This window comes from Falco peregrinus, chromosome 7 (genome assembly GCF_023634155.1).
Source record: "Falco peregrinus isolate bFalPer1 chromosome 7, bFalPer1.pri, whole genome shotgun sequence".
In the NCBI taxonomy this organism is placed as follows: domain Eukaryota; kingdom Metazoa; phylum Chordata; class Aves; order Falconiformes; family Falconidae; genus Falco; species Falco peregrinus.
Window position 1 is genome coordinate 50,936,015 of NC_073727.1, and position 20,794 is coordinate 50,956,808.

General features: G+C 33.9%; 1 protein-coding gene across 3 annotated transcripts in view; it reads left to right on the forward strand.

Annotated features, from left to right (window-relative positions):
- PACRG (parkin coregulated) overlaps positions 1-20,794 on the forward strand; it is a 251,322-nt gene that overhangs the window by 123,584 nt on the left and 106,944 nt on the right. For all 3 annotated transcript variants that reach the window (XM_055810987.1, XM_055810986.1, XM_055810988.1), the window contains exon 4: positions 18,638-18,809. In XM_055810987.1, the coding sequence (XP_055666962.1) occupies positions 18,638-18,809 (172 nt within the window). The remainder of the gene's footprint in view (positions 1-18,637; positions 18,810-20,794) is intronic.

Here is a 20,794-nt window from a genome sequence, read left to right on the forward strand (position 1 = left end):
TTAAATGTTGATTATACAATGCATAAGAAATCCTCAGGCAATGAAAAGTCTTTTTACAGAAAACCACTGAGACTAAGAAATTATTCATATCAAGAATCAGAACTTTAATTGTTGTTAAAATAAAATTCTGATAATTTGAAAGATACACACATCCTGCTTATAAGTTTCATTCATCAGTGTTGGAGAGAAACATGCTTTTAACAGGCATTTCTCACTCATTCATCTGAAGTACCAGTATTAGCTAGTATGAGATGTGAGATGGTTTGCTGCTCTGACTCAGAATGGAAGATTTACATTTCTTTTTTAAAATCTGCTACCCATTATCTCTTTCTCTTTTTCCATTTTTTCCACTGTCTCCTTCCTCTTCGCAGAACTCGTGCAACAAATACCAGTCTTTGGCATTACAGTGTGCCAAACTCCCTAGCCGTTCTGCTTTTATCTGAAATCGAGACATGGCTAGACAAGTTACTTTACTTGTGATGATGAACTAGAATTTGCACAGATACTGCTGCAGCTTGAACTGAGCTTGAAGGGGCTCAGTTATATTAAAACAAGCTTCTGTCTCCAGTTCCCACGGAGAATTGCCCTAACATCTTGTCCCCTAATTCTCCACTGAAATTCCAGACTTTGCATATGATAGGAGATACTTTTCAGTTATTAAAATGGAATATAATGGTTTTTTTACACTGGAAACTGTTGGTATCTAAATATTTAAAATCTTATTTTGGTCTCTTTAGGTATTCTCAAGAAGACATCTTTTTTTTTTTTTTTTTATAATGGCAATATCATGGGAGATAAAACCAGGAACATCAATATTAACAGAGTATTAAGTCTGAAATTTGATTATGATCGCTTAAATCTCAGCATATTTAATTATTTTTAGTGTTCACTATTCTATGAGAATATCCATCTTGAATGCTTGTCTGGAGTGATTAGTTGAAGTTGTTATATCATAAGGTTTAACTGATCTTACTGAATTTCATATTATAGGAACAAAGCTGTAAGTACTGTAGCAGCCACTGAATGGTCTATTAAATATAATTTGGATTATTCAAATAATGAAAGCATTTGTTACTCTTTCTAAAAATTGATTAAGAGGATTTTGAGTAATTACCTGCTTAAAACTTCTTTGGATTCCTGCAGAAATTTGGATAATTGTGTGGCTTTTGAGGTATTGTTAGGTGTAACTGATACTTAATGGTGGTATTGGAAATAATAAAAAATAGCGTCACAGGTTTTCTATAGTGCTTCAGCAATGTGTATGCAACCTGTTTTCAAGTTTATTTTCCACAGCCCATTTGACAGCTATTAATATAAATCTTTATCAGATTCCATTTTTCTTGTTATTTATTATACCACATCTTGGATATCATTTACATTTCATATAAATATATGTTTGTGTTAGCCTTTATAGTACATTTCAATCCCAACTGAGCTTACTAGCAGCCTGGAAGCTTATTGCAGTAGGGTGACAATTAAGCCTTCGTTGACATAGAAAAACATACTCCCAAGAAAGAAAATGTGTGAAAAAATTGTAGTGACAAGCTTTTGTTTTTAGCTTGTTACACAGCAAAATTAATTTTCTGCCCCAATGCTGAGACAATACAGACAGTGCTAATGTACTAGTTTGGGCAAATGCCTCAGCTTAGTCCAAAGAGAGATTCATGTAGAAAAATCTATCACTGACACACCACTTATTTCACTGCATCTTCCAGACAGCAAGTTACCAAAGTAACATTACAAAAATACAAAAATTGATATAGCCATGTAAAAATTTTAGTTACTGTTTAATAAAATACACAAATATTGAAAATATTTGTATAATGGTTAAAAAAATAGACCATATTTTGCATTTTTTTGCATTTTTCTGCATTACATAGCATTATTTTGGTAGCTAAGCAGACAGTGGGATAACTTGGGTGATTAAAGACCAAGTGTAGTGCTACTGCTTTGGGACTCAGTCCATGGTAGACTGTCTGCTTTATTATTCTTCAAAATGAGTGCAGAATTCCTAATAAGATTGCTAAGGCTACACTATACTGCATGGCAAACACACCACATTACAGTCATTGCTAAGGAAATAGGTCTGTGGAAGAAAAAGCACAAGGAATTTCCTCATTGCGTGATTGTTGTCTACTGAGGCTTCTAAAAAATTGATATCCCCATTGTATTAGTGAAGTCTATTTTTTCTTTAGTGGTGTGTCTTATCAAGCTCTACTGTGCAAAACTACTCTAATATATTGGCTTGTCTGATCAGTGTATCTACAAATTCAGTCAACTCAAACTGATTAGTGGTAGTGTATTTAGTCTGCTATGTTTTGCCTTTGAACTATTTTCCCAAAGAATATTTTCTGAACACATTTCTTCCCAGTCTGACTGTACTGCATCTTATTCACACTATAGATTGATTAGGAGATATTAATAACACTAGTATCTATGAAGCTTCTGCACTTGATGGTGTTAGCAGTGCCTGAATTTAGGGCAACTCTATCAACAATTTCTCTTGAATTTTCATCTATTTTTGAGGAGTTCAGCTCTCACATTAATTTCCAGTATCAAATCCTATCTAGGATATCCCAACATTCAAATAATAATTCTGATTTCTTACCTATCTTTTGATGTTTTCTTCAATCCTGAGGCTTTTATCTGTCCATTAGCATCTGTACTGTAGCAGTGAACTTTTCTACTGGTTTCAGTGATCCTGCCTTGCTAGTCAAAGGTATTTACCATCATCATTAACATAATTTTGAAGATTACTTTAAAAAGAAGAACACCCTCCATTTACTTTGCATATTGTTAGAATTTAATGACTTCTGGATGCTTGTATTTGAGAAAAATTAATCAGGTGGAGGAAGACCAGATATTAGTTATTGGTCTTTGCTTTTCCACGTTACTTTCTTTTCCCTTTAGAGAATGCATAGGAATGATTGCGTTCATAGGGCTACCCCAAATTCTACAACCCTTTTAACAAACAAAAATACATAGGACCTGAGAACATGACTATAATTTGGACAAGAAACCATATCAAATGTAAATCAACTGTGAGTACTGACATGACAAACTAGTCCAATACAGGACTTATGCACAAAACAATGTAAACCAAACCAAAGGCAGTCACTTATTTTACCTACGTTAAATCCCTTTCTCTCCCTATTATATATGTTTATATATATATTATATTTGTTTCATATAGCCTGGGAACCAAGTAGGTGGGTTTTAAGCTTGAAATCTTATACTTATATTTGACATTGACTTGAGTTTGTTTAATTTTTATGTCCAATTTTACTGATATTACTTATTCATCTATGCTATTTAACTGTAAATAAATATAGCTATGGCCAATGAAGTATTTGAAAAGGAAAAAAAAATCATGTGTATAAGCACAATTTCTCAAGTTTTCTGCGCTAAAATTATTGTCATTTATTCTTCTGGTCAATGTGAAAACAGAACAGCTTTCCTAGTGAATCTAGGAACTCTCTTAAACATAAAACTCTTAGAGGTATCAATAAAATCTTATTAAGTAAAAGTGTAAAGATACCTATGTAGAATGCATATCAATACTATAACTTACAGATACAACATGTGTTGGCCTCCTCAGTGTATTTTTTTCAAGGACAGCTTACAAATCCAATGACCTGATATAACTTCATCTAGTAAAAACCATAATATAGAAACCTGTTTGTTTCAAACTCAGTTTGCAACACACTAGAAGACAAAGTTCATCTTTCTCTGATAAATTGGATAGAAAAGACAAAGAACTCGGCAATGATCCTGTGAAATACACTCAACTTGCTGTACTGTGTGATACTGGATTTTGTATAATGTAATTCTTGAGGTTTGAAGAGATAGTAAAGCATAGTGCTAACAACCATTTTGTGTTTAGCTATTTTACTTAAGTCCAGTTTACATTCCACAAATTTGTCTTTGGTTTACACTTTTCATTACTTTCAAAGAAAAAATGAAAAACCAACCAGAACTATCATTGCCATAGTCTACTGTTATTATTTATCTGAGCCTCTGTGGTTGTTTTTCCTGTCCCATAATTTTCATAAGATTCATCTAGCCTAAAAAAAAGTTGTTGAGTCAGTATGCTGGATGCTTCATTGTCTATTCATGTCTGTATGTTAGGATTTTATACTGACAACCACTGCCACAATATCTGCAGTATGTTCAGGCCTTAAGTACATATATTTTAAACAGAGTATTTTACTGATTTCCATAAACACTATAGATATATCTACAAAGTATATCCACAAAATGTAAGAATAATTCTGGGATCTTTGGAAAAGAATTTGGAATTGTTTCTTTGTTGTTTCAAGTATTATACAGCACTATTAAAGTAGAAAAATGCACTAATACAATATAAGCAAATCTATCATGTTTCATAGCGACAATTCTGATGTGTACATCAGTTACAAGGAAAAGAGAATGTAAGATGGCATACCTTACAATATTTTATGCTTTCTAAATACATACATGACATATATTATCTTATAATAATTAGCATAAACTTTAATTTTCCTTCTTAAATTTATCTAGACTCTCAATAACACCGACTCTATTAGCAAGAAATTAAAAACCTTTAAAACTATATACATTTTCAGCATTACAAGGCATGTGAATATAAATTTTCAAGATAAATTTAACATTGAAAGAAAAGAAGTATAATTAAAGAACATAAAACATATTATGCCAAACCTCATACTCTGACATTTAAAGTAGGGTTACTAGTCACAGTTTTCATTAGAAAATGATCCTTTACCAACTTATTCATTTGATAAGTAAGAATAACGCATTTTACTGTAAGAAATTTCACTTGAACTTAGGCCAGTGACCAGTGGGTTTACCCACATTATAGAAGCTATTTTTTAAATTTCAAGGGCAATTTTGTCTGTTACTTTTCTAACCGAACAAAATAAAGCCTTGAGTATTGCAGTACATTTTAATGTTTTGAATCCAGATTTCATCAAATTGACTCCTTTCTTCCAGGGACTTATTCTTGCTGAAATGAATACAGTTTAAAAAAAAAGTTTTCTTGAAAGAGCAAATAAATTCTTAATAAAGCAACCAGAACTACATGGGCAAAGATTTCTAAATTCTGTGTCTTAAGTCAGTGTTTGATAAACAGTTTTCCCCTTTGAAGTGTCGTAATTTTTATACCTAAGTAAATTTGTTATGGGTAACAAAATCAGAAAGATCTGTTGAATTTTCTGATTGGTATGAGTGTACTCGAAGAAAACTTCTTTGTTTGGGCTGGTATGGCATTTTTCACAGAAATCCAAATGACTATAGCTAGATAAATTATTATAGGTTAATGAATATATCACAAAGCAGCAAATGAATAATTTCAATATTTAAGTTTCTGTTGAATTTGTTGGCAACATATGATTGCAAAAAAAATCAGCAAAGGTCATATGGATGTATTGACTGAAAGTCATCTGAAGACTTCTTTCCAACTGTGAAATGCCATTTTCAGTGACACCATCAATATAACAGTTGTGTTCAATGACTCATTTCACAGACACCCATGTCAGATGCCACAAGCAACTGTAATCTTCTCCTAAAGCAGGGTTTATTTTTAAGTTTTTGAGAGTAATATTGTCTAATTAACTCAGTTTGCTTAATAGTCTTGAGTTTTACATCTGCACCAATTTGCTTATATATGCTTTGATATATTTAATATAATATTAAGAAGTTATGCAAGCAGATTTCTCTTGATTTATTTTTTTGCAAATATGTGTTCTTCACCACAGTTTGTGTAAGTCATGCCAACCTCTGCATTTATCCTAGAAAACTAACAGGGTCATAGTATGGCCTTGAGCATTGACACAGTACTGTTAAGTACGCAGATAACACAGTCCCTGGTATGATTTTGTCTGTGGCTTATTTGCCTTGATAACACTCATCCATGCTTCAGGATAAGCAACTACCAAGGCTATTCACAGTATACAATTTAAAGCAACCACCCTGTTGTGTACATCAAAGCATTTAGCTGTGCAGAAATTCTCTCTTCCACACTACTGTGCATTGGGCTCAGCGAATGACTCCTGCCCTGTTTTGCTTTTAAATATAGCTATAGTTCATGCAAACATGTCATGCCATAGGTTATCAGTTCTGAAAATTCTGTGCTAGTCTTGAGTTTTGACTTATTTGGAATAATACTTATTTTCATACGTGGAGGTTTTTAACTTTTCTATGGTAGCCCAGTTGGTTTGTTCCAAAATCTGACCTTGACATTTACAATAATGTCCTGGCAATCTTGCTTCATAGTTCACTCATGAAATAGAGGACAACTTCACAGTGTTTGGTATTAGCCAGCAGATGGTGCAGTATTCCCTTCCATTTCTGAGGCTCTGTCAGTGCCTGGAATTGACTCATTTAGTACTTGGTTCACCTGTCTGCAGCTTGCCTTTGGCGACCTTTCAGCATTGCTAGCACATTGTCTCAGGTTCCACCAGACCATGACAGAAAAGTGTGAAGTAACTTCAAAGCCATCTTCCAGACTCTTAAGGGCCATGGGACAAAGCATTTCTGATGGTGGACCTCTTCTTCTTAGACAGTCCTCTGCTCCAAAACTGCTCTTTGTCCATGCTCCTCAGACATGACTACAGTCAGTGAGAATGTTTTGGTTTTCCTCTGAAGTTAGTGAAGACCCACACATTGTAGCCCTGCTTTATCCAGCTTGTTTCAGGAAGATTTGATTGCATAATTTTTTTGTTGGTAAGATGCAAGAGTTACTGGCATAGATATACAGCATTCATAGTAACTGTCCCAATGTATTTTAGCATCTATCTGGTTTCTGGATGGTTATCTGGAAATGTTCAGACATTTTCAGACGTGGGAAGTTGAACCCAAGGAGCCTATTGGGCTGGTGGATCAGATTCCCAAAAGGATGTATCATAAATCACTTTAAAAATTAGGGGATGACTTTCAAGAGTCATCAGTGAAAAGGCAATCAGTTGTGTAATTACTGATTATAACTTACGCCACACACCCCCTTACAGCTGAAGAAGCCACAAGGTAGGTCAGACACTTCTTACGTTTGCTTGACTTCACCTTACTGGAAATTTGTTTTTTCTAGTGTTTAGGTGAGTGAAGAAATCTGATGCTAAAGAGGCATATGCAGCTTAAAATATTTCACTTACTGGAGTAACCTTTTCCACCCTTATGAAAAACAAGTGGTTTTACACATTTCACCATATACAATATCCTAAATAGTATTAAACATTACTGTGATGCCTTTTTACATGAAATACCATTAAAATACTGAGCAAAATGAAACTAAACAGTTTCGTGAACTCAGTTGAAATTTGATTAGTTAGTTATATTAGCTCTAGAGATATACAATTAGAAGTCCTGAGTAATTGGGTCACCTTTACACATATTTTTTCTTTAATTAAGCTTAATCAGTATGAAAATAAAGGTCAGTTTGGAGCCCTAGCATAGGTCTCCTGGGAAGTGGAGGAATGTCCAGTAGTTTCTGCATCTTTCTTACATTTGCGACTTCATTATTAAAACGGAATAGTTTAAGTCTGGCAAGAGACTGCTGAGATGTAAGCATTTTGATTTTTAAACTGATATTTTGTTAATTTCCTTTTAGTTCAGTGAATGTGTGGACAGTAATGACTTGTATTGCCATATTTTATGTAACACAATTTGCTGTGACAAATTATCCCCTCATCTGAACCCATACTAGAAATCATTTAGTTTTTACTATATACATTTAAAATATTGTAGATCTTAGCTTCTGTGTGTCTATTAGATTAATCATGCAAGGGGTGTACCAAAAGTAGGAAACTTAAATTCATCCAAAATGAGGTGATGTTGCCTACCAACCTTCTAGGAGGAGCACTTCTCTTTGTGAGAGCTTGGATAATTCTGTTCAGTGAGCAGAAACTTTTGTTCAGCTCCAGTCAAGAACTCCTAACTAGGCCAATGTGCACCTTGCAGTGCCAATTGACATTAATAGAACCAGAGGATGACCTGACTTTCCTCCTGGAATGGTCCCCTCAGAGAGGAGATTGTACAAGGTAGGACTCATTCCACTGACAGAGCAAGTCTCACAAGGGGAGCTGCAGACCTAGAGACAGACAACTGTTCTCACTTTCCTCCCAAATAAGTCGCATTTTTTATACGAGCTTAATGAACTTCTCCCCTGCAACTCATGGAGAAGATTGTGTTACTAGAGTCTGTAAAAACCTTTATCATCTTTCCTTGACTGGCACTGTATATATTACTTTAAGTCTTCTTGCAAAATAGTATTCCACAATTCAGAATGTTTTATGGCTTCCAGAAGGTTAAAGATGGTAGCAGCTGGAAAAAAAATATCACAAAATTTAAATTTTAAAAAGTGTTCCTTTTCTTCGTGACTCTAAAAACTTTTATTCAAGAAAGTACCCACATTAAGAAGTAATCTTTCTTAATACTGCCTATGTTTTTGACCTTTGCCTCAGGCTGGGCTCTTTACAAATCAGACCAGACTGTTAACTACAAGTCTTGGAAATAAAGAATTACCTTTCCTGTATCTTTGCATAGTTATCAACATGATTTGGCCTTAATATTAATTAACGCAGTTACCAGAATCTGCAGAACTATAAATTGCAGAAGTAATCTATAATTTGTACCTTTCTATCTTGCATTCTATCTTTACCACATTGGTAAATAATTTCCTTTTTTCAGCCAATTCCAATTCTTTGCAATATTTCATAATTTCTGTCATTCTGAGTAGTATTTTCAATTTAAAATTGTTGTCGCTTGTGAGAATATACTAAGCAGCATCATTTCTGCTGATACTCAGGGCACTCCACTATTAGTCTTTTTGCTTCTTCTACTGCAAACAGCTTTTAATTCATGAAAGGACTTGATTTTGCCTCCTGTGGCTACTAACTTAATAATCTCCTGAAAAGAACTCTATTGAAAGCTTTTTGAAATCCTAATTCAATATCTAAAGAGCCAGATATCCTTTATCTGTTATTTGGTTAACTCTTAAAATTGTGCCTTAGGTTGCTTTCAACAAGCTGAATCTGCAGAGTAGAGTCTGCAAATTTCTGTTCTGTGTTTAGCAAGCCTTTTTCGTAAGAGCAAGAGACATATAAACCCTTTAATTTAGTGTTGTAAACCAGATCGTCAGTTCTTGCTAAACTTATGAGAAAACAAGTTAAGTCACGGGGCTCTTGTGCATGTAGGATTCTGGTTATACTTCTGAGAACTATAGATTCTTTTTTAAAAATCAACCTGAAAAGTAGGTTGTTCTCATTAAAAGAATGATCCAAACGCTGTGTGAAATCAGTAAGATTAACTGTATAATAAGAAATGAATTACTAGACTGTAGACTATGTCTCCCTTCCTGTTTTGTACAGTTTTCCTTGCTTAGTAATAATGTTTAGCCAGAAATATAGAGTTACATCTTTGGAGATTAATGAAATGTGAGGGAAGAATTTTTCCAGTGTTGGTGATATAGGAATAAAACCTAAAAACTTGAATATTGGAATGGTGTATGATAGGTATGACATTTTTTTCCTCTGAAAATGCTCAGAAATCCCCCATGGCAAAACATTATTGGAGTTTGTGATCAAGGCTATAACATATTTATTCCTATAGGGAACCATCAGTAACCCCTTTCCTTTCCTCAGACTAAAGGAATAATGGAAAAAGCATAAATAAAGAAATAGCTTAATCACATTTAGATACAGAAACATATTTGTTACACATTCGCTTTTGTTGCAAAATGCAGCTATTCCCTGTTTGGGTCGACTTTGAAATTGCATAACATATCCAAAGTAAGGTATTAATGTAGACTCACCTTAAATAATTTGAAGAAATAATCTCTTCATCTTTTCTGTTGATGAAAGTGAACACAGTATCACTGTTTTATTCTATTCATTATGGCCCTTCTGCCCACTTTCCTGCCTAGATATAAATGTCAAGAGTCAGAAGCTGATAGGAAAAGTTCATAGAATGCCCTTAATGTAGAAAAAACACTATTCTAATTTGCCTTTGAGCCATTTGGTTTTGTCATTTTTATTATATTTTTAAAAAATATTGTGTGTGAAAATGCAAATGATAATGTTTAATGACATGTTTTATATGCTTCCACAATTTCTAAAGCCATAAAACTGCCAGTGTTTCAGTATGTGTATTTCTGAAACTTAGGACAAAAATGGATAGATGAACAATTCTAGTTGTGTGTTACATTGTAGAAGTTTTTTTGGTAACTCATGCTATGGTTTAATTATTAAAACACAATAAATCTTCAGATAGTTGTTTTTAACTTTTCCCATTGACACTTTTTTTCTATGTGCCTTTGTCCCATTGTTCCCGTTTATCTCTACTTTTTCTGTTTTCTGTTATTTTTATTAAAACCAAGGATTTTCAAGTTAATTTGACAGGCAGTTTTCATGAATAATTGGCAAAGAGAAAGGAAATTAATGCCAAAAAGTAAGAAAACAATTACTTGGCCACTAGCTTTCCAAATGGGATAGAATCGGTTAACACTCTCTCCTGATTTATTTTCACAATTAATTCTTGAAAAATAACATAAGAGCCTTAGGTTTCATCTTATTAAAACAGTAGCCAGCATTCTTAGATCAAAATATGATTTTTTTTTTCCAGAAAGTCAATTTTAAATTTGTTCGATACTGATATACTACATTGTATATGTTTTGTTGGGATGTACAAACTAGTCCACTCTTCTGATAAAATTTAAAGTGAACACCATATTGCACAAAGTAAATAAATGAAGATTAATATGTCTTCTTCAAAAAGGTAGTGGGAGAGCTTGCAGTCACCTCTTTGTTGTCCTTCTACCTCCAACCTCTGCCTTGGAGAGAGGGGGGTTAATCTCTACCTAGCCTCCTCCCCTTGCCTATTACTGGGACAATATTGTCCTCTTTGCTTTCTTTTTCAGAGAAGAGGTGTCCACTGGTGTCTCATTAAGTGTCTGCAAGACTGAAAGTTTCATTTTCACAATGATAATGCTTTGTGCATTTTATATTTAAGGAACAGAGTTTGTCCTCTGATTCTTACTGGTGCTTAAGTGCAGCTGTGGGGGATTTCTCAGGTGATGTAGCTGAGGGTGGAACTTAATCTACCAGAGGGCTATGGACCCTGAGGAGTCAGTAATTCTCATTCACCTCAAAGTAGGTGTATATAATACATTTAATATTGCATGGCTATTATAAGTACAAATTATCTTTATACATCATATAATGGTCATATAAAGCAATTGCAAATGAGGTATTAGCAAAATGTAGATAAATAATGCCTTTCTATCTAAAGTTTCACTTTTATTGTGCTTGTAGAACTTTTACAACATATTAATAAATCATGTAAGGAAAAGAAATGAAACAATTGGGTGTGTCTAACAAGGTATCAGCAAGTCTTTCAGCAGCAAGAAGAATGTAACTAGATGAGCATACATTCTGAAGTAGTAGAGATACTTTTGTCTGCCACTGAGGTTATCATATGGTCCATTATTTGCTTCACGCAAACAATTCTCAAGTACGTTCCACATTTGTCAGAGTCATGTTTACAGAGCACTTTTCTCAGGGTGCATTCATCTTCTGTTTAATGCTTCCCGTCAATTAAAAGAAAGCAATCCTTTAAGCATAGTCTACTGATATCAACTGTGTTAGAAGAATAGTAGAATTTACATGCTTTTTTAGAAATCAGTTTGCTGAGATAACCTAATGTGATCAGAATCTAAATAAATAAGAAAAAATTAACAATTAATTTCCTGTACGTTTTTTAGTTTGGGATATTTCTATATAGCAGTTTGTCCCAGTTATTTCCAATGAAGAATTAACGGGAATAAGATCTGGATATTTCATATTAGGGCAAATTGATAACAACAGGTGAGCTCTCATAACTGCCTTGCATAGTAGCATTAATGCTTTCCTATCTATATTAGAAATACTCATACATTTTAAATAATATTTGTCCTTTTCAGATCCACATCATATTGGTGGCTTATAATGATTAATTAGTCTGCTCAGCTTTTTTTCCTGTTTTACTATATCATGCTGATGAACTCCCACACAGTAGCAGAAATCATAGAATCACAGAATCATTTAGGTTGGAAAAGATCTCTAAGGTCATTAAGTCCACCCGTTAACCCAGGGCTGCCAAATCCATCACTAAACCATGTCCCTAAGCATCGCATCTACGTAGTTTTTAAACACCTTCAGGGATAGTGATTTCACCACCTCCCTGGGCAGCCTGTTCCAATGCTTGACCACACTTTTAGTGAAGAAAGTTTTCCCAACATCCAATCTAAAACTCCCCTGGTGCAATGTGAGACCTTGCTATTAGTCTGTCACTTAAACATTGCATATGATACTATAAGGCCTATATCTCATAATCCAGGGGGCAGGGGCTGTCATCCTGTTTTTTCCTGTATGATACTCTGACCCTCTCTATATTGCCAAGACCTGCCTGATCTATATTATAAACAAAATATATATTTATAAAATCAAAATCCAGGCAGTAAAATTGAAAAGATTTATCAAAAAGTAAGGATGGAATCCCCCTTCCCCCAGAAATGGCCTAGATTACCTTCTGGATGGCATAGCTTCAGACTATTAGAGATCCATACGTGTAGCTGAGATTCTATTTCCTAAATAAAAAATAATTCTTAGGTTGCATGTATAGGAAGAGATGATTTCAGGTTGGTGTTTTACCATCTCTCTAGCTGGGGAGGGGTTTACACAAATTTATATCTTCCTTCTCCTTGCCCCCGTTTCTCATCCAACCATTCATCCTCTAGTTATTTTGGGAGTAATATGACTTTCTTGTTGACTATTAATTTTCCTCACCTCAATAACTCTAGTAAGATTAGATTGTCAGCTTCAGGTCTGGCAACTGAAAAGAAAATGTTTTCGTTATCATATGCAGGGCGATCACCATTGCCAGTAGCAATAGTTCTCCAAATAATATCTGTGCAGTATGTCTGCTGTAATGACATAAATTTGAGTATTCGATTTTCAATAACATCACAGAGGCCTTGATCACATCCAGTTCTAAGCATTGTTGCTTACAGTAGATTACGAATAGACTGGTTTTACCATCCTGCCAAGCAATTTTGATCAAATCACTTGTGTTTCAGTCATGCTTCTCATTCATATGTATCAAGCATGAGCCAAAAGTAAGTAGATGCATTTTACTGTGAGTGTTTCCCCATCATGTGAAAAGAATCCACATGGATTAGGCAGAGCAGCATCAGCTGAAAGCAGTGGAAAAACAAGGGAGAGAGGCCAATGAGGCAGTTAGTCTGCAGGGATAAACAGTTGTATTTCTTAATTCTGGAGCTATTCGTGAAGGAACCTCACTGCTCAAGTAGGAGTAATAGTTAGAAAATGATTATCAATTATATGCCACTAAAATGAGAAAGACAGAACAGTTTAGAACTACACTTACTTTAAGGTGTGCATCATAGTTGGGAACCTTTTCATATCATACTCCTCTTCAGTGTTTTCAGACTTAAATATTGCTGTGTTCCAACTTAATTTAAAAGAGCAATAGGACATCAAGATATAGAGAATACTATGGAAAACTGAATTATATCTTGCTATATAAAATTTAATAGACCAATATCTCTTTCTAGCTTTTCTCAACTATTTTTCTGGATGACAGCATTACTCTTGTAACTAACAGGGAGGTAATAGGGAATGCAGTAAATTCAAAATTATTAGCTATCTAATATTTATATATTTGAAGGGTTTTTTACATGAAGCGATATTTCAGAGCTAAATTTATATAGCCAGTACAGTAAGACTCCAAAGACATTTGTTATTATTGTTTCTTTTAATTTATCCATGAGAAGCAAATATTTTCTTTTGTTGTTTAACTTCTTGTGGGAAGTTAAATATCTGCAGAATATGGTAAAAAGGCTCTAAAGCCAGTTTGACCAAGTTAAAAAGTTTCTATTGGCGTGTTCATCTAGTTTCTACCTTGCTGTTATCTGTTTCTTTTCAAGTTTGATAATCTTCCACTTGTCTTAAGATAAGTATTGTATCATTTCATCACAGAATGCAAACTATAGGTACAACTTCCTTTTTTTTTTTTTTTGACAGGACATGAATAATAATTTAGACTAAAACTTTCCATAGAGAATCTTTGTACTATGAGCCTATGCAGTATGTACTGAAATGTGAAATACAGTGGGGACTAAATGCAACAGCAGAATTGAGCTTTGAACCATAAGTACCATAAGCAGTTACCATATTAAAACCTCCATCTAATCAGGTCTGGAAAATACTAGTGAGCATTACTTGCTCTGTAGTGAAGATTAAAACTAGTATCCCATTATGAATCAAGAGACAAAAAGCAAGAAACCAAAAACTGTGAAATGCACAGGTTTCATCTTGTCTATGTGAAGAAGATACTGGAAGAAAAAAAGAAACCTTCAAAGAAGGTTGAAAGAAATCCTGTAAGAAAAATCAGAAGGGAACTTCAAAACAGACTATTCAAGATTGTTTATGCTTTTCTCTTTCCATTAACTTAGAAAATAGAGATGAAATAACTTCTATAGAATGGAAAACAAATCTTAAAAGGATCTATGATTTTACCAAAGAATCCTTACAAAATCTTTACAATCCTTACAAAAACTCCTGTTTGTCCTTATCAAACCAACAATTCCAGAGTTACTTTTACTATACCTAATTGTAATGCCTTAGATAAACATGTTAAAGTACATAAACAGATATAGTGTTTCTAGGAGATCAAATCCAATTTGTGGATAATCATCTGAAAGACGTCTTTCATATATAATCACTTGTGTGAAATGAAATGAAGCATGAAGTTGTTTACTTATCTTAAACACTATCTTCTAAAACTCAGGTTTGCCTTACAGATTACCAGATTACTTTAAATATGATTATTTAAGGAAGGCCAATTACATCCTTATTGTCAAACTTTTATACCTTAAGTTCTCTCAAATAGCTTGCTTGCTTCATCTAACAGACAGATTAGCCATAAATGTTTTTTTTACTGTTTGCAACCTGGACTGTTTATCTGGGTTTTCATTATCTCAGGAGACTTCCTTTTCACTAGAAGCTGCTTCATAGGAACAGATTTTCTGGGGGACAAATTAACTGTGATACTGCCGTTAGTTTCCTCCCATCTTGTACGTTGGTTATACATAGTAATAAAACAACAATTTTCCAACTGTATATTGTTTCTTTTTCACCTAAAGAGCTTGTAGTATACATAAGTAACACGGAAGTTTCAGGAAACAGAAGATTTTACTCATTATGGTACAGTTGGTTTTGGTGTGTGATCATATTTTATAGTAATATATAAATTTTTATTAGTTGGTCTATTTACTGAAAAGTCAGAAGCTGGATTCTTACAACTTACAACCCACTAGTACAGAAGTTCATAATAATTATTGTGAGGTTTCTTGTTAAAATCCATAGCTTCAGCTTTATTGTCAGATGTGGACAAGGTTTGCCAGGAATCTGAGATTTTATCAGCATTTTTTGTGGGTGGATGTGAAAAACAAAAGAATTTTGTGGGCGTAAACAGAAAAAACACATTTTTCTCTGAACAGCTGCATAATAGCCACTTTTAAAAGCTAAATAGTAAACACAGAAGGAAAGGGTTTCACACCATAGAATGTAAGGCAAAATATTTCTGGCTTCCATATTGTGGGAGTTATTACAGAGCACAAAATGCTAAGTTAAAATTGGCTGTATGCTTGGACAGCTGACACTTCAAGAAACTAGTTAGAAATCAGAGACCTTTTCAGAGCCATGCCGGTTGCCAACCACTTATGGCTTTGGAATTAATTCAGAAATGAGGAGTACACACAAATGCTTCGTGATCTACAGCTTGTCATACCTGTATTTTGTAGAGATAAATAATAATAAAGCTTTTGTGTCATTTGTAAAAATCAGATTTGTTTTTAAACCCAGGAATCATAATCACCTTAAAGTTATTATATCACTCCTATGTCTATGTAATGTGTATCTGTAAGACAAAGTTGGTATAGAAAGGTAATATATTTTATTGACCAGTGATTATCACTGAAAAATATTGAGAAGCTTTTGAACACATAAGCTTTCTTTATATCTGAAAGAGAAAAGGCATATTTCAAGGGCAAAAAACAGCTGGAAAAAATTGCTCAGACTATCAGAAATATGACATCTTTGAGAAGAAAGATAACTAGTAGATAGAGTTGGAGGAGATATTAGTGAAGAGTGGGAGAAAATAAATGAGAGATTGTACTATATGTGTTTTAAGCAAAATAGTTGGAAATCCTCAATACAGTAATCTAACATGGATGTGTATCCATCAAGGATATTTTTCTATGAAAATAGTTTTTAATTTTGAAAGAGTTGTGAAAAACCCATGTAAGGCATGGACTCTAAAAAAAATAAAGGTGTTTTAACTTGTGAAACACACCTGCCCACCCCAGTTTAAAAAAAAGCCCACATATGACTAATTGTATCTCTCTCTTTCACATCTAAAGGTTTCCCCAGACACAAGTAGTTGTTGTAGGTTTTGTTTTTCATTTTCTGAAACTAGAACATTCAATAACAAAGAAGGCAATCTGATAAACTTACAAACTACAAATTAAAAATTAAGAAAAATATTAAAGGATGTCTTATTGTTCTGTTGACAGAGAACAGGAAAAAAAGTGCTTCTTCTTGGTCTTGGTTTTTTTTTCTGATTCTTTGACTGCCTGGCCTCTTCTTACCTGACAGAGGTTTCTCGCTGTAATGAACAACTTGGCCTCTGACAGGTTTGTCACCAGAAGTTTGTAGTTTCTCTATTGCTGTCTTCTGTTCTCAGTAACTTTGGGGGCAGACATCTTTTGCCATCTCAGAAGTATTGGCTGTAGCATGCTGAATGTCCTCAAGAAATACAAGCCCCATCAATTTAGGAATTTAAATGTCTTCTGATTCCTTTTTTGTAAAGACCTTCATACATGGTTGCTTGGTATAGTTACCTTTGAACTTTCTCATTAATTGACCCTGGGATATTGACCCTAATGACATCTAATAAAGGTGGTTTCCTTGTGAAACAAAAAGCCAATGAGCAAAAATTACAGAGAAGGCATCATATATGGTGTTGTAAAAGTAGGAAATGTGGGTTTCATTTGTTCCTTCTTCTGCATGGTTCATTACAGGGACTTGATTTCATTCACATAGGTGAACATCACACGTAGGTGAACACGATCGTTCTTTTTAGTCTTCTGTAAGATATTTAACAGTCACTGCATGTGAGACTATGTAAGTACGTAATTGGCACTACATCTACCAATAGTGAGATGCTCAGAGCAAATGTAAAGGACTTACTTTCAAGTATCTGTTCTAATTATTTTTCATTTACCATGGATGGATCGGTTTCAACATGAAAGATTCAAGCCACCAAGTCAGTAGCTAAGATGAGCAAGGCCAGGATTCAGATCTGCTCAGAGTCAAGCAGGCAGGAAAATGAATCATGGTTGCAAACAGAGAATGTATGCCTGCCACTTGCTGACTATGGGATTTACCCGAGAAGTGTAAAACCCATGTACAGTTCTTGGCTGCTTTATGTCAGACTTTTCTTCCACAATTCAAGTGAGAATGTGATCACTGGCCCCAAATCATAGGCTGGGTATTTGTTTGCTCAACCTGACAATTTTTTTTTGGATGTGTGTAGCTTCAGCTTGGTCTATGTGAAAAAAACTTGTTAGGCGTGAAGGACGAAGCATCTACCCAATTCCAAAATATAATCTTACTGGAAAAATAAGATGGCAGCTAAGCAGTGTCTTAACAATGGAATTGGATGTCTAAAGAGATGGGTTGATCTCCAAGTGATTTTGGGGATCATATTCAGTGCAGAGAAAGTGTTTTGCTGTTGAGTCACTTCTTCGCTGTAATCAGAGCTTTGACAGGCTGAAAGCAAACAACTTCTGGTTCTCTCTGTCTATCATGAAGCGTGTGTACATCAGAGTGCTGATGGGTAGAGGAAGGAGAAGGGAAGAAAACTAGGATAGAGTGCAAAATACCTCACAATGTCTGTATACTTGGGAGGGTTAGCACACTTTGTACTTTAGGATTGGAGGGAGATTCCTGATAGAAATAGATACCTAATTACTCTACCTTTTTTCACAGTAGAGACCCATGGAATTTCTTTACAATTCTGCTCCTGAAATTAATAGGAAATAAAATTAGGTCAATATTCTAGAAAGCTGAGAATTCTGTACAAATATTTGTATTTGTCCTATGCTGGATATTTATTTGCTGCAGGATTTTTTTCTTTTATTTGTTCTTTTGAGTATCCAAGTGAAGATGTAAAGATCAGATTTTTCTGAAATGAACAGAATATTATTCTTAAATTTGCCGCTTTGATTCCTATGGGCAACTTACAAAGAAAGGTACATAAGCAAGAATATCAGAATCTGGTACTGACTTATCAAAAAGTGAAAATATATGTGAGCATATTCATTTTCGTTCTTTTATTTAGGTCTACTACTTCCAGATTTCAATATCTGGCCATATTTGAGACTTAATGATATTCTGCAGTGATACAAAATGAATGACTAGTTACTAAACATACCTGTGTAGATGGCATGATTTACCTGATCAGCCTGATCATGTAGTATTAGTATTGAAAAATTGCATTTATTTGTTTATTTATTTTGTATTTTCAGGTAGAGATTGAAAACCTGGACTATAATTACTATTTGCCTTTGTTTTTTGATGGGCTTTGTGAATTGAGATTTCCATATGAGTTTTTTGCTCGTCAAGGAATCCATGACATGCTGGAACATGGTGGAAACAAGATTCTCCCTGTCATTCCTCAGCTCATTATCCCAATAAAAAGTAGGTGAATATGTGGGGAAAAAACCCACAAACTAAAATTGCATTTATATAATGTAGATTTTTGACAAGTTTCTAATTAAGCAATAAAACGTGACAGGCTGTAAATTTATGGAGGTTACTACAAATGTGAGTTAATTGTAAGGTATAAAGCCAGAAGGCTTGTGCCTTCAGTCACCTGGTATGTGCAGTAATCCAGAAGAACAGACTGCCTGGTTAATGTTCTTCTTATTACAATGTGGCTCTTGGTCTTTGGAAAAGTGAAGTGACATTTTTTTACCCGATTGTGTATATTTATTAGGTAAATCCATTACTGTATAAATCAGATAATCTAAAATAATGGGAAAAATCGACAGATGAAACTTATGGAATTATGTTTCTTTTTTGTCCTTTTGTTTATTCTATAGTTGTCTTATATTTATTCCCTAGATACACTTTTAATCACGATTCTCATTACTTTGCATATGCATACACTATCTAAATGGGGAGTTCTGCCTGACTAATTAATGCTGTATGTAAAATTTTGGCATTTAAAAAAATATTAAATCTGAAGTTTTAATATATTCAAACATAGATTTTTGTAGAAAAGTTATGTGAAATGTAATAAACTATTTTAATACAAGTGTAATGCCACTAAAACCCCAGGTGTAATACCACTAAAACTAAAACGTCTTTTCTTGAAACATCTAGTTCTTTAGATACATTATTTTGCCCTTTTCTGTTTCTTTAGATCAGTACCTTGAGAAGATATTATTCTGAATCATCATCCTATCCTTCTTTAGTTAGGTGTTATGATTCTTAAGCCTGCGTGCTATAGCTATACTAATAGATGTTCATATTTTTTTAAACTTGGCTTCTATTTTATCGTTGATCGGTTGTGGTATAATTGTGGTATTTTGTCATATTTTCCTAGGATGATTGAGCATCCTTGCTAATACAGAAGTAAATGGACTCATTGTATTTGTGATACAGAATGAACAGAGTCAAATGGAGTTTTGGAAAAGAGGAAAGGGAATGTAGTTTGGAGCCTGATAATACTGAAATAATAGGGTTGGAAGGGTCAGAATTGTATTTTTTTTTTCCATTCAATTTATTCTCCATTTAAAAAGTATCATTATAAAAGTAATTATCATACTGTGGATTTTTAAAATGTCACGGAATATACACTATTCAGAGTGGTTACTCTGTAACACTTGTGAAAGGTTATGGAAACTGTAACAGTTTTTTTCTCTCTAGAAGGGAAACATAAAAGAGAGGAATCATGTCATTTCGTTAAATCTGTATTTCCAACACCACCCAAACATATTTATAGTGGTATCATTTATATTTTTTTTGAAAGCTGAAATAATTTCTTCAGGAAAGACTGCAAATTTATGACAGCAGGTACTCAGTTAGGATTTAAAAGTCTTGCTGAGACCAGAGTCTAGCTTAGAAATAATTACCTAGAAGCTTTAGCTGTTACACAGCTTTTAGCATTAGAGTCTGCTGGGTAAGGATGTTTATATGGATTGATATATAGTCTTTTAAATCAAGTAATAATTTATTATGCTGGAACACATTCAAGAATCTGCTAGCTAAATTTCATTGTTGGTTCTGCTTTATTTTATTGTAGAGTGCTTATTTTTTTATTTAAAAATAGCTTCTGTATCGGATTTAATGTGTGAAGTCTAAGTATTATCAATGGTAAAGGCTTCTTCCTAGTTAAAGCCATAGTAATATTTAAAAAAGAGACTGCCATCTCAAGGAATCTGAAAGTGTATGCTTCTAAGAGTTTTTAAATTTGCTATGACTGTGTAATATAGGAGCGTAGTCAGAGCTATACATTTCTATGACTCAGCTGCATCCACAATAAACTCAGCAATGTTTTACACATATTACTGTCTCTAAAGTGTCCCACTGGGTAAGTTCTATCTGATTAACCAGTCTTCTTCTAGACCACTGCCATATTTCTACTGTGAAAGTGTGAATCAATTGATTGTTAGGCAAGG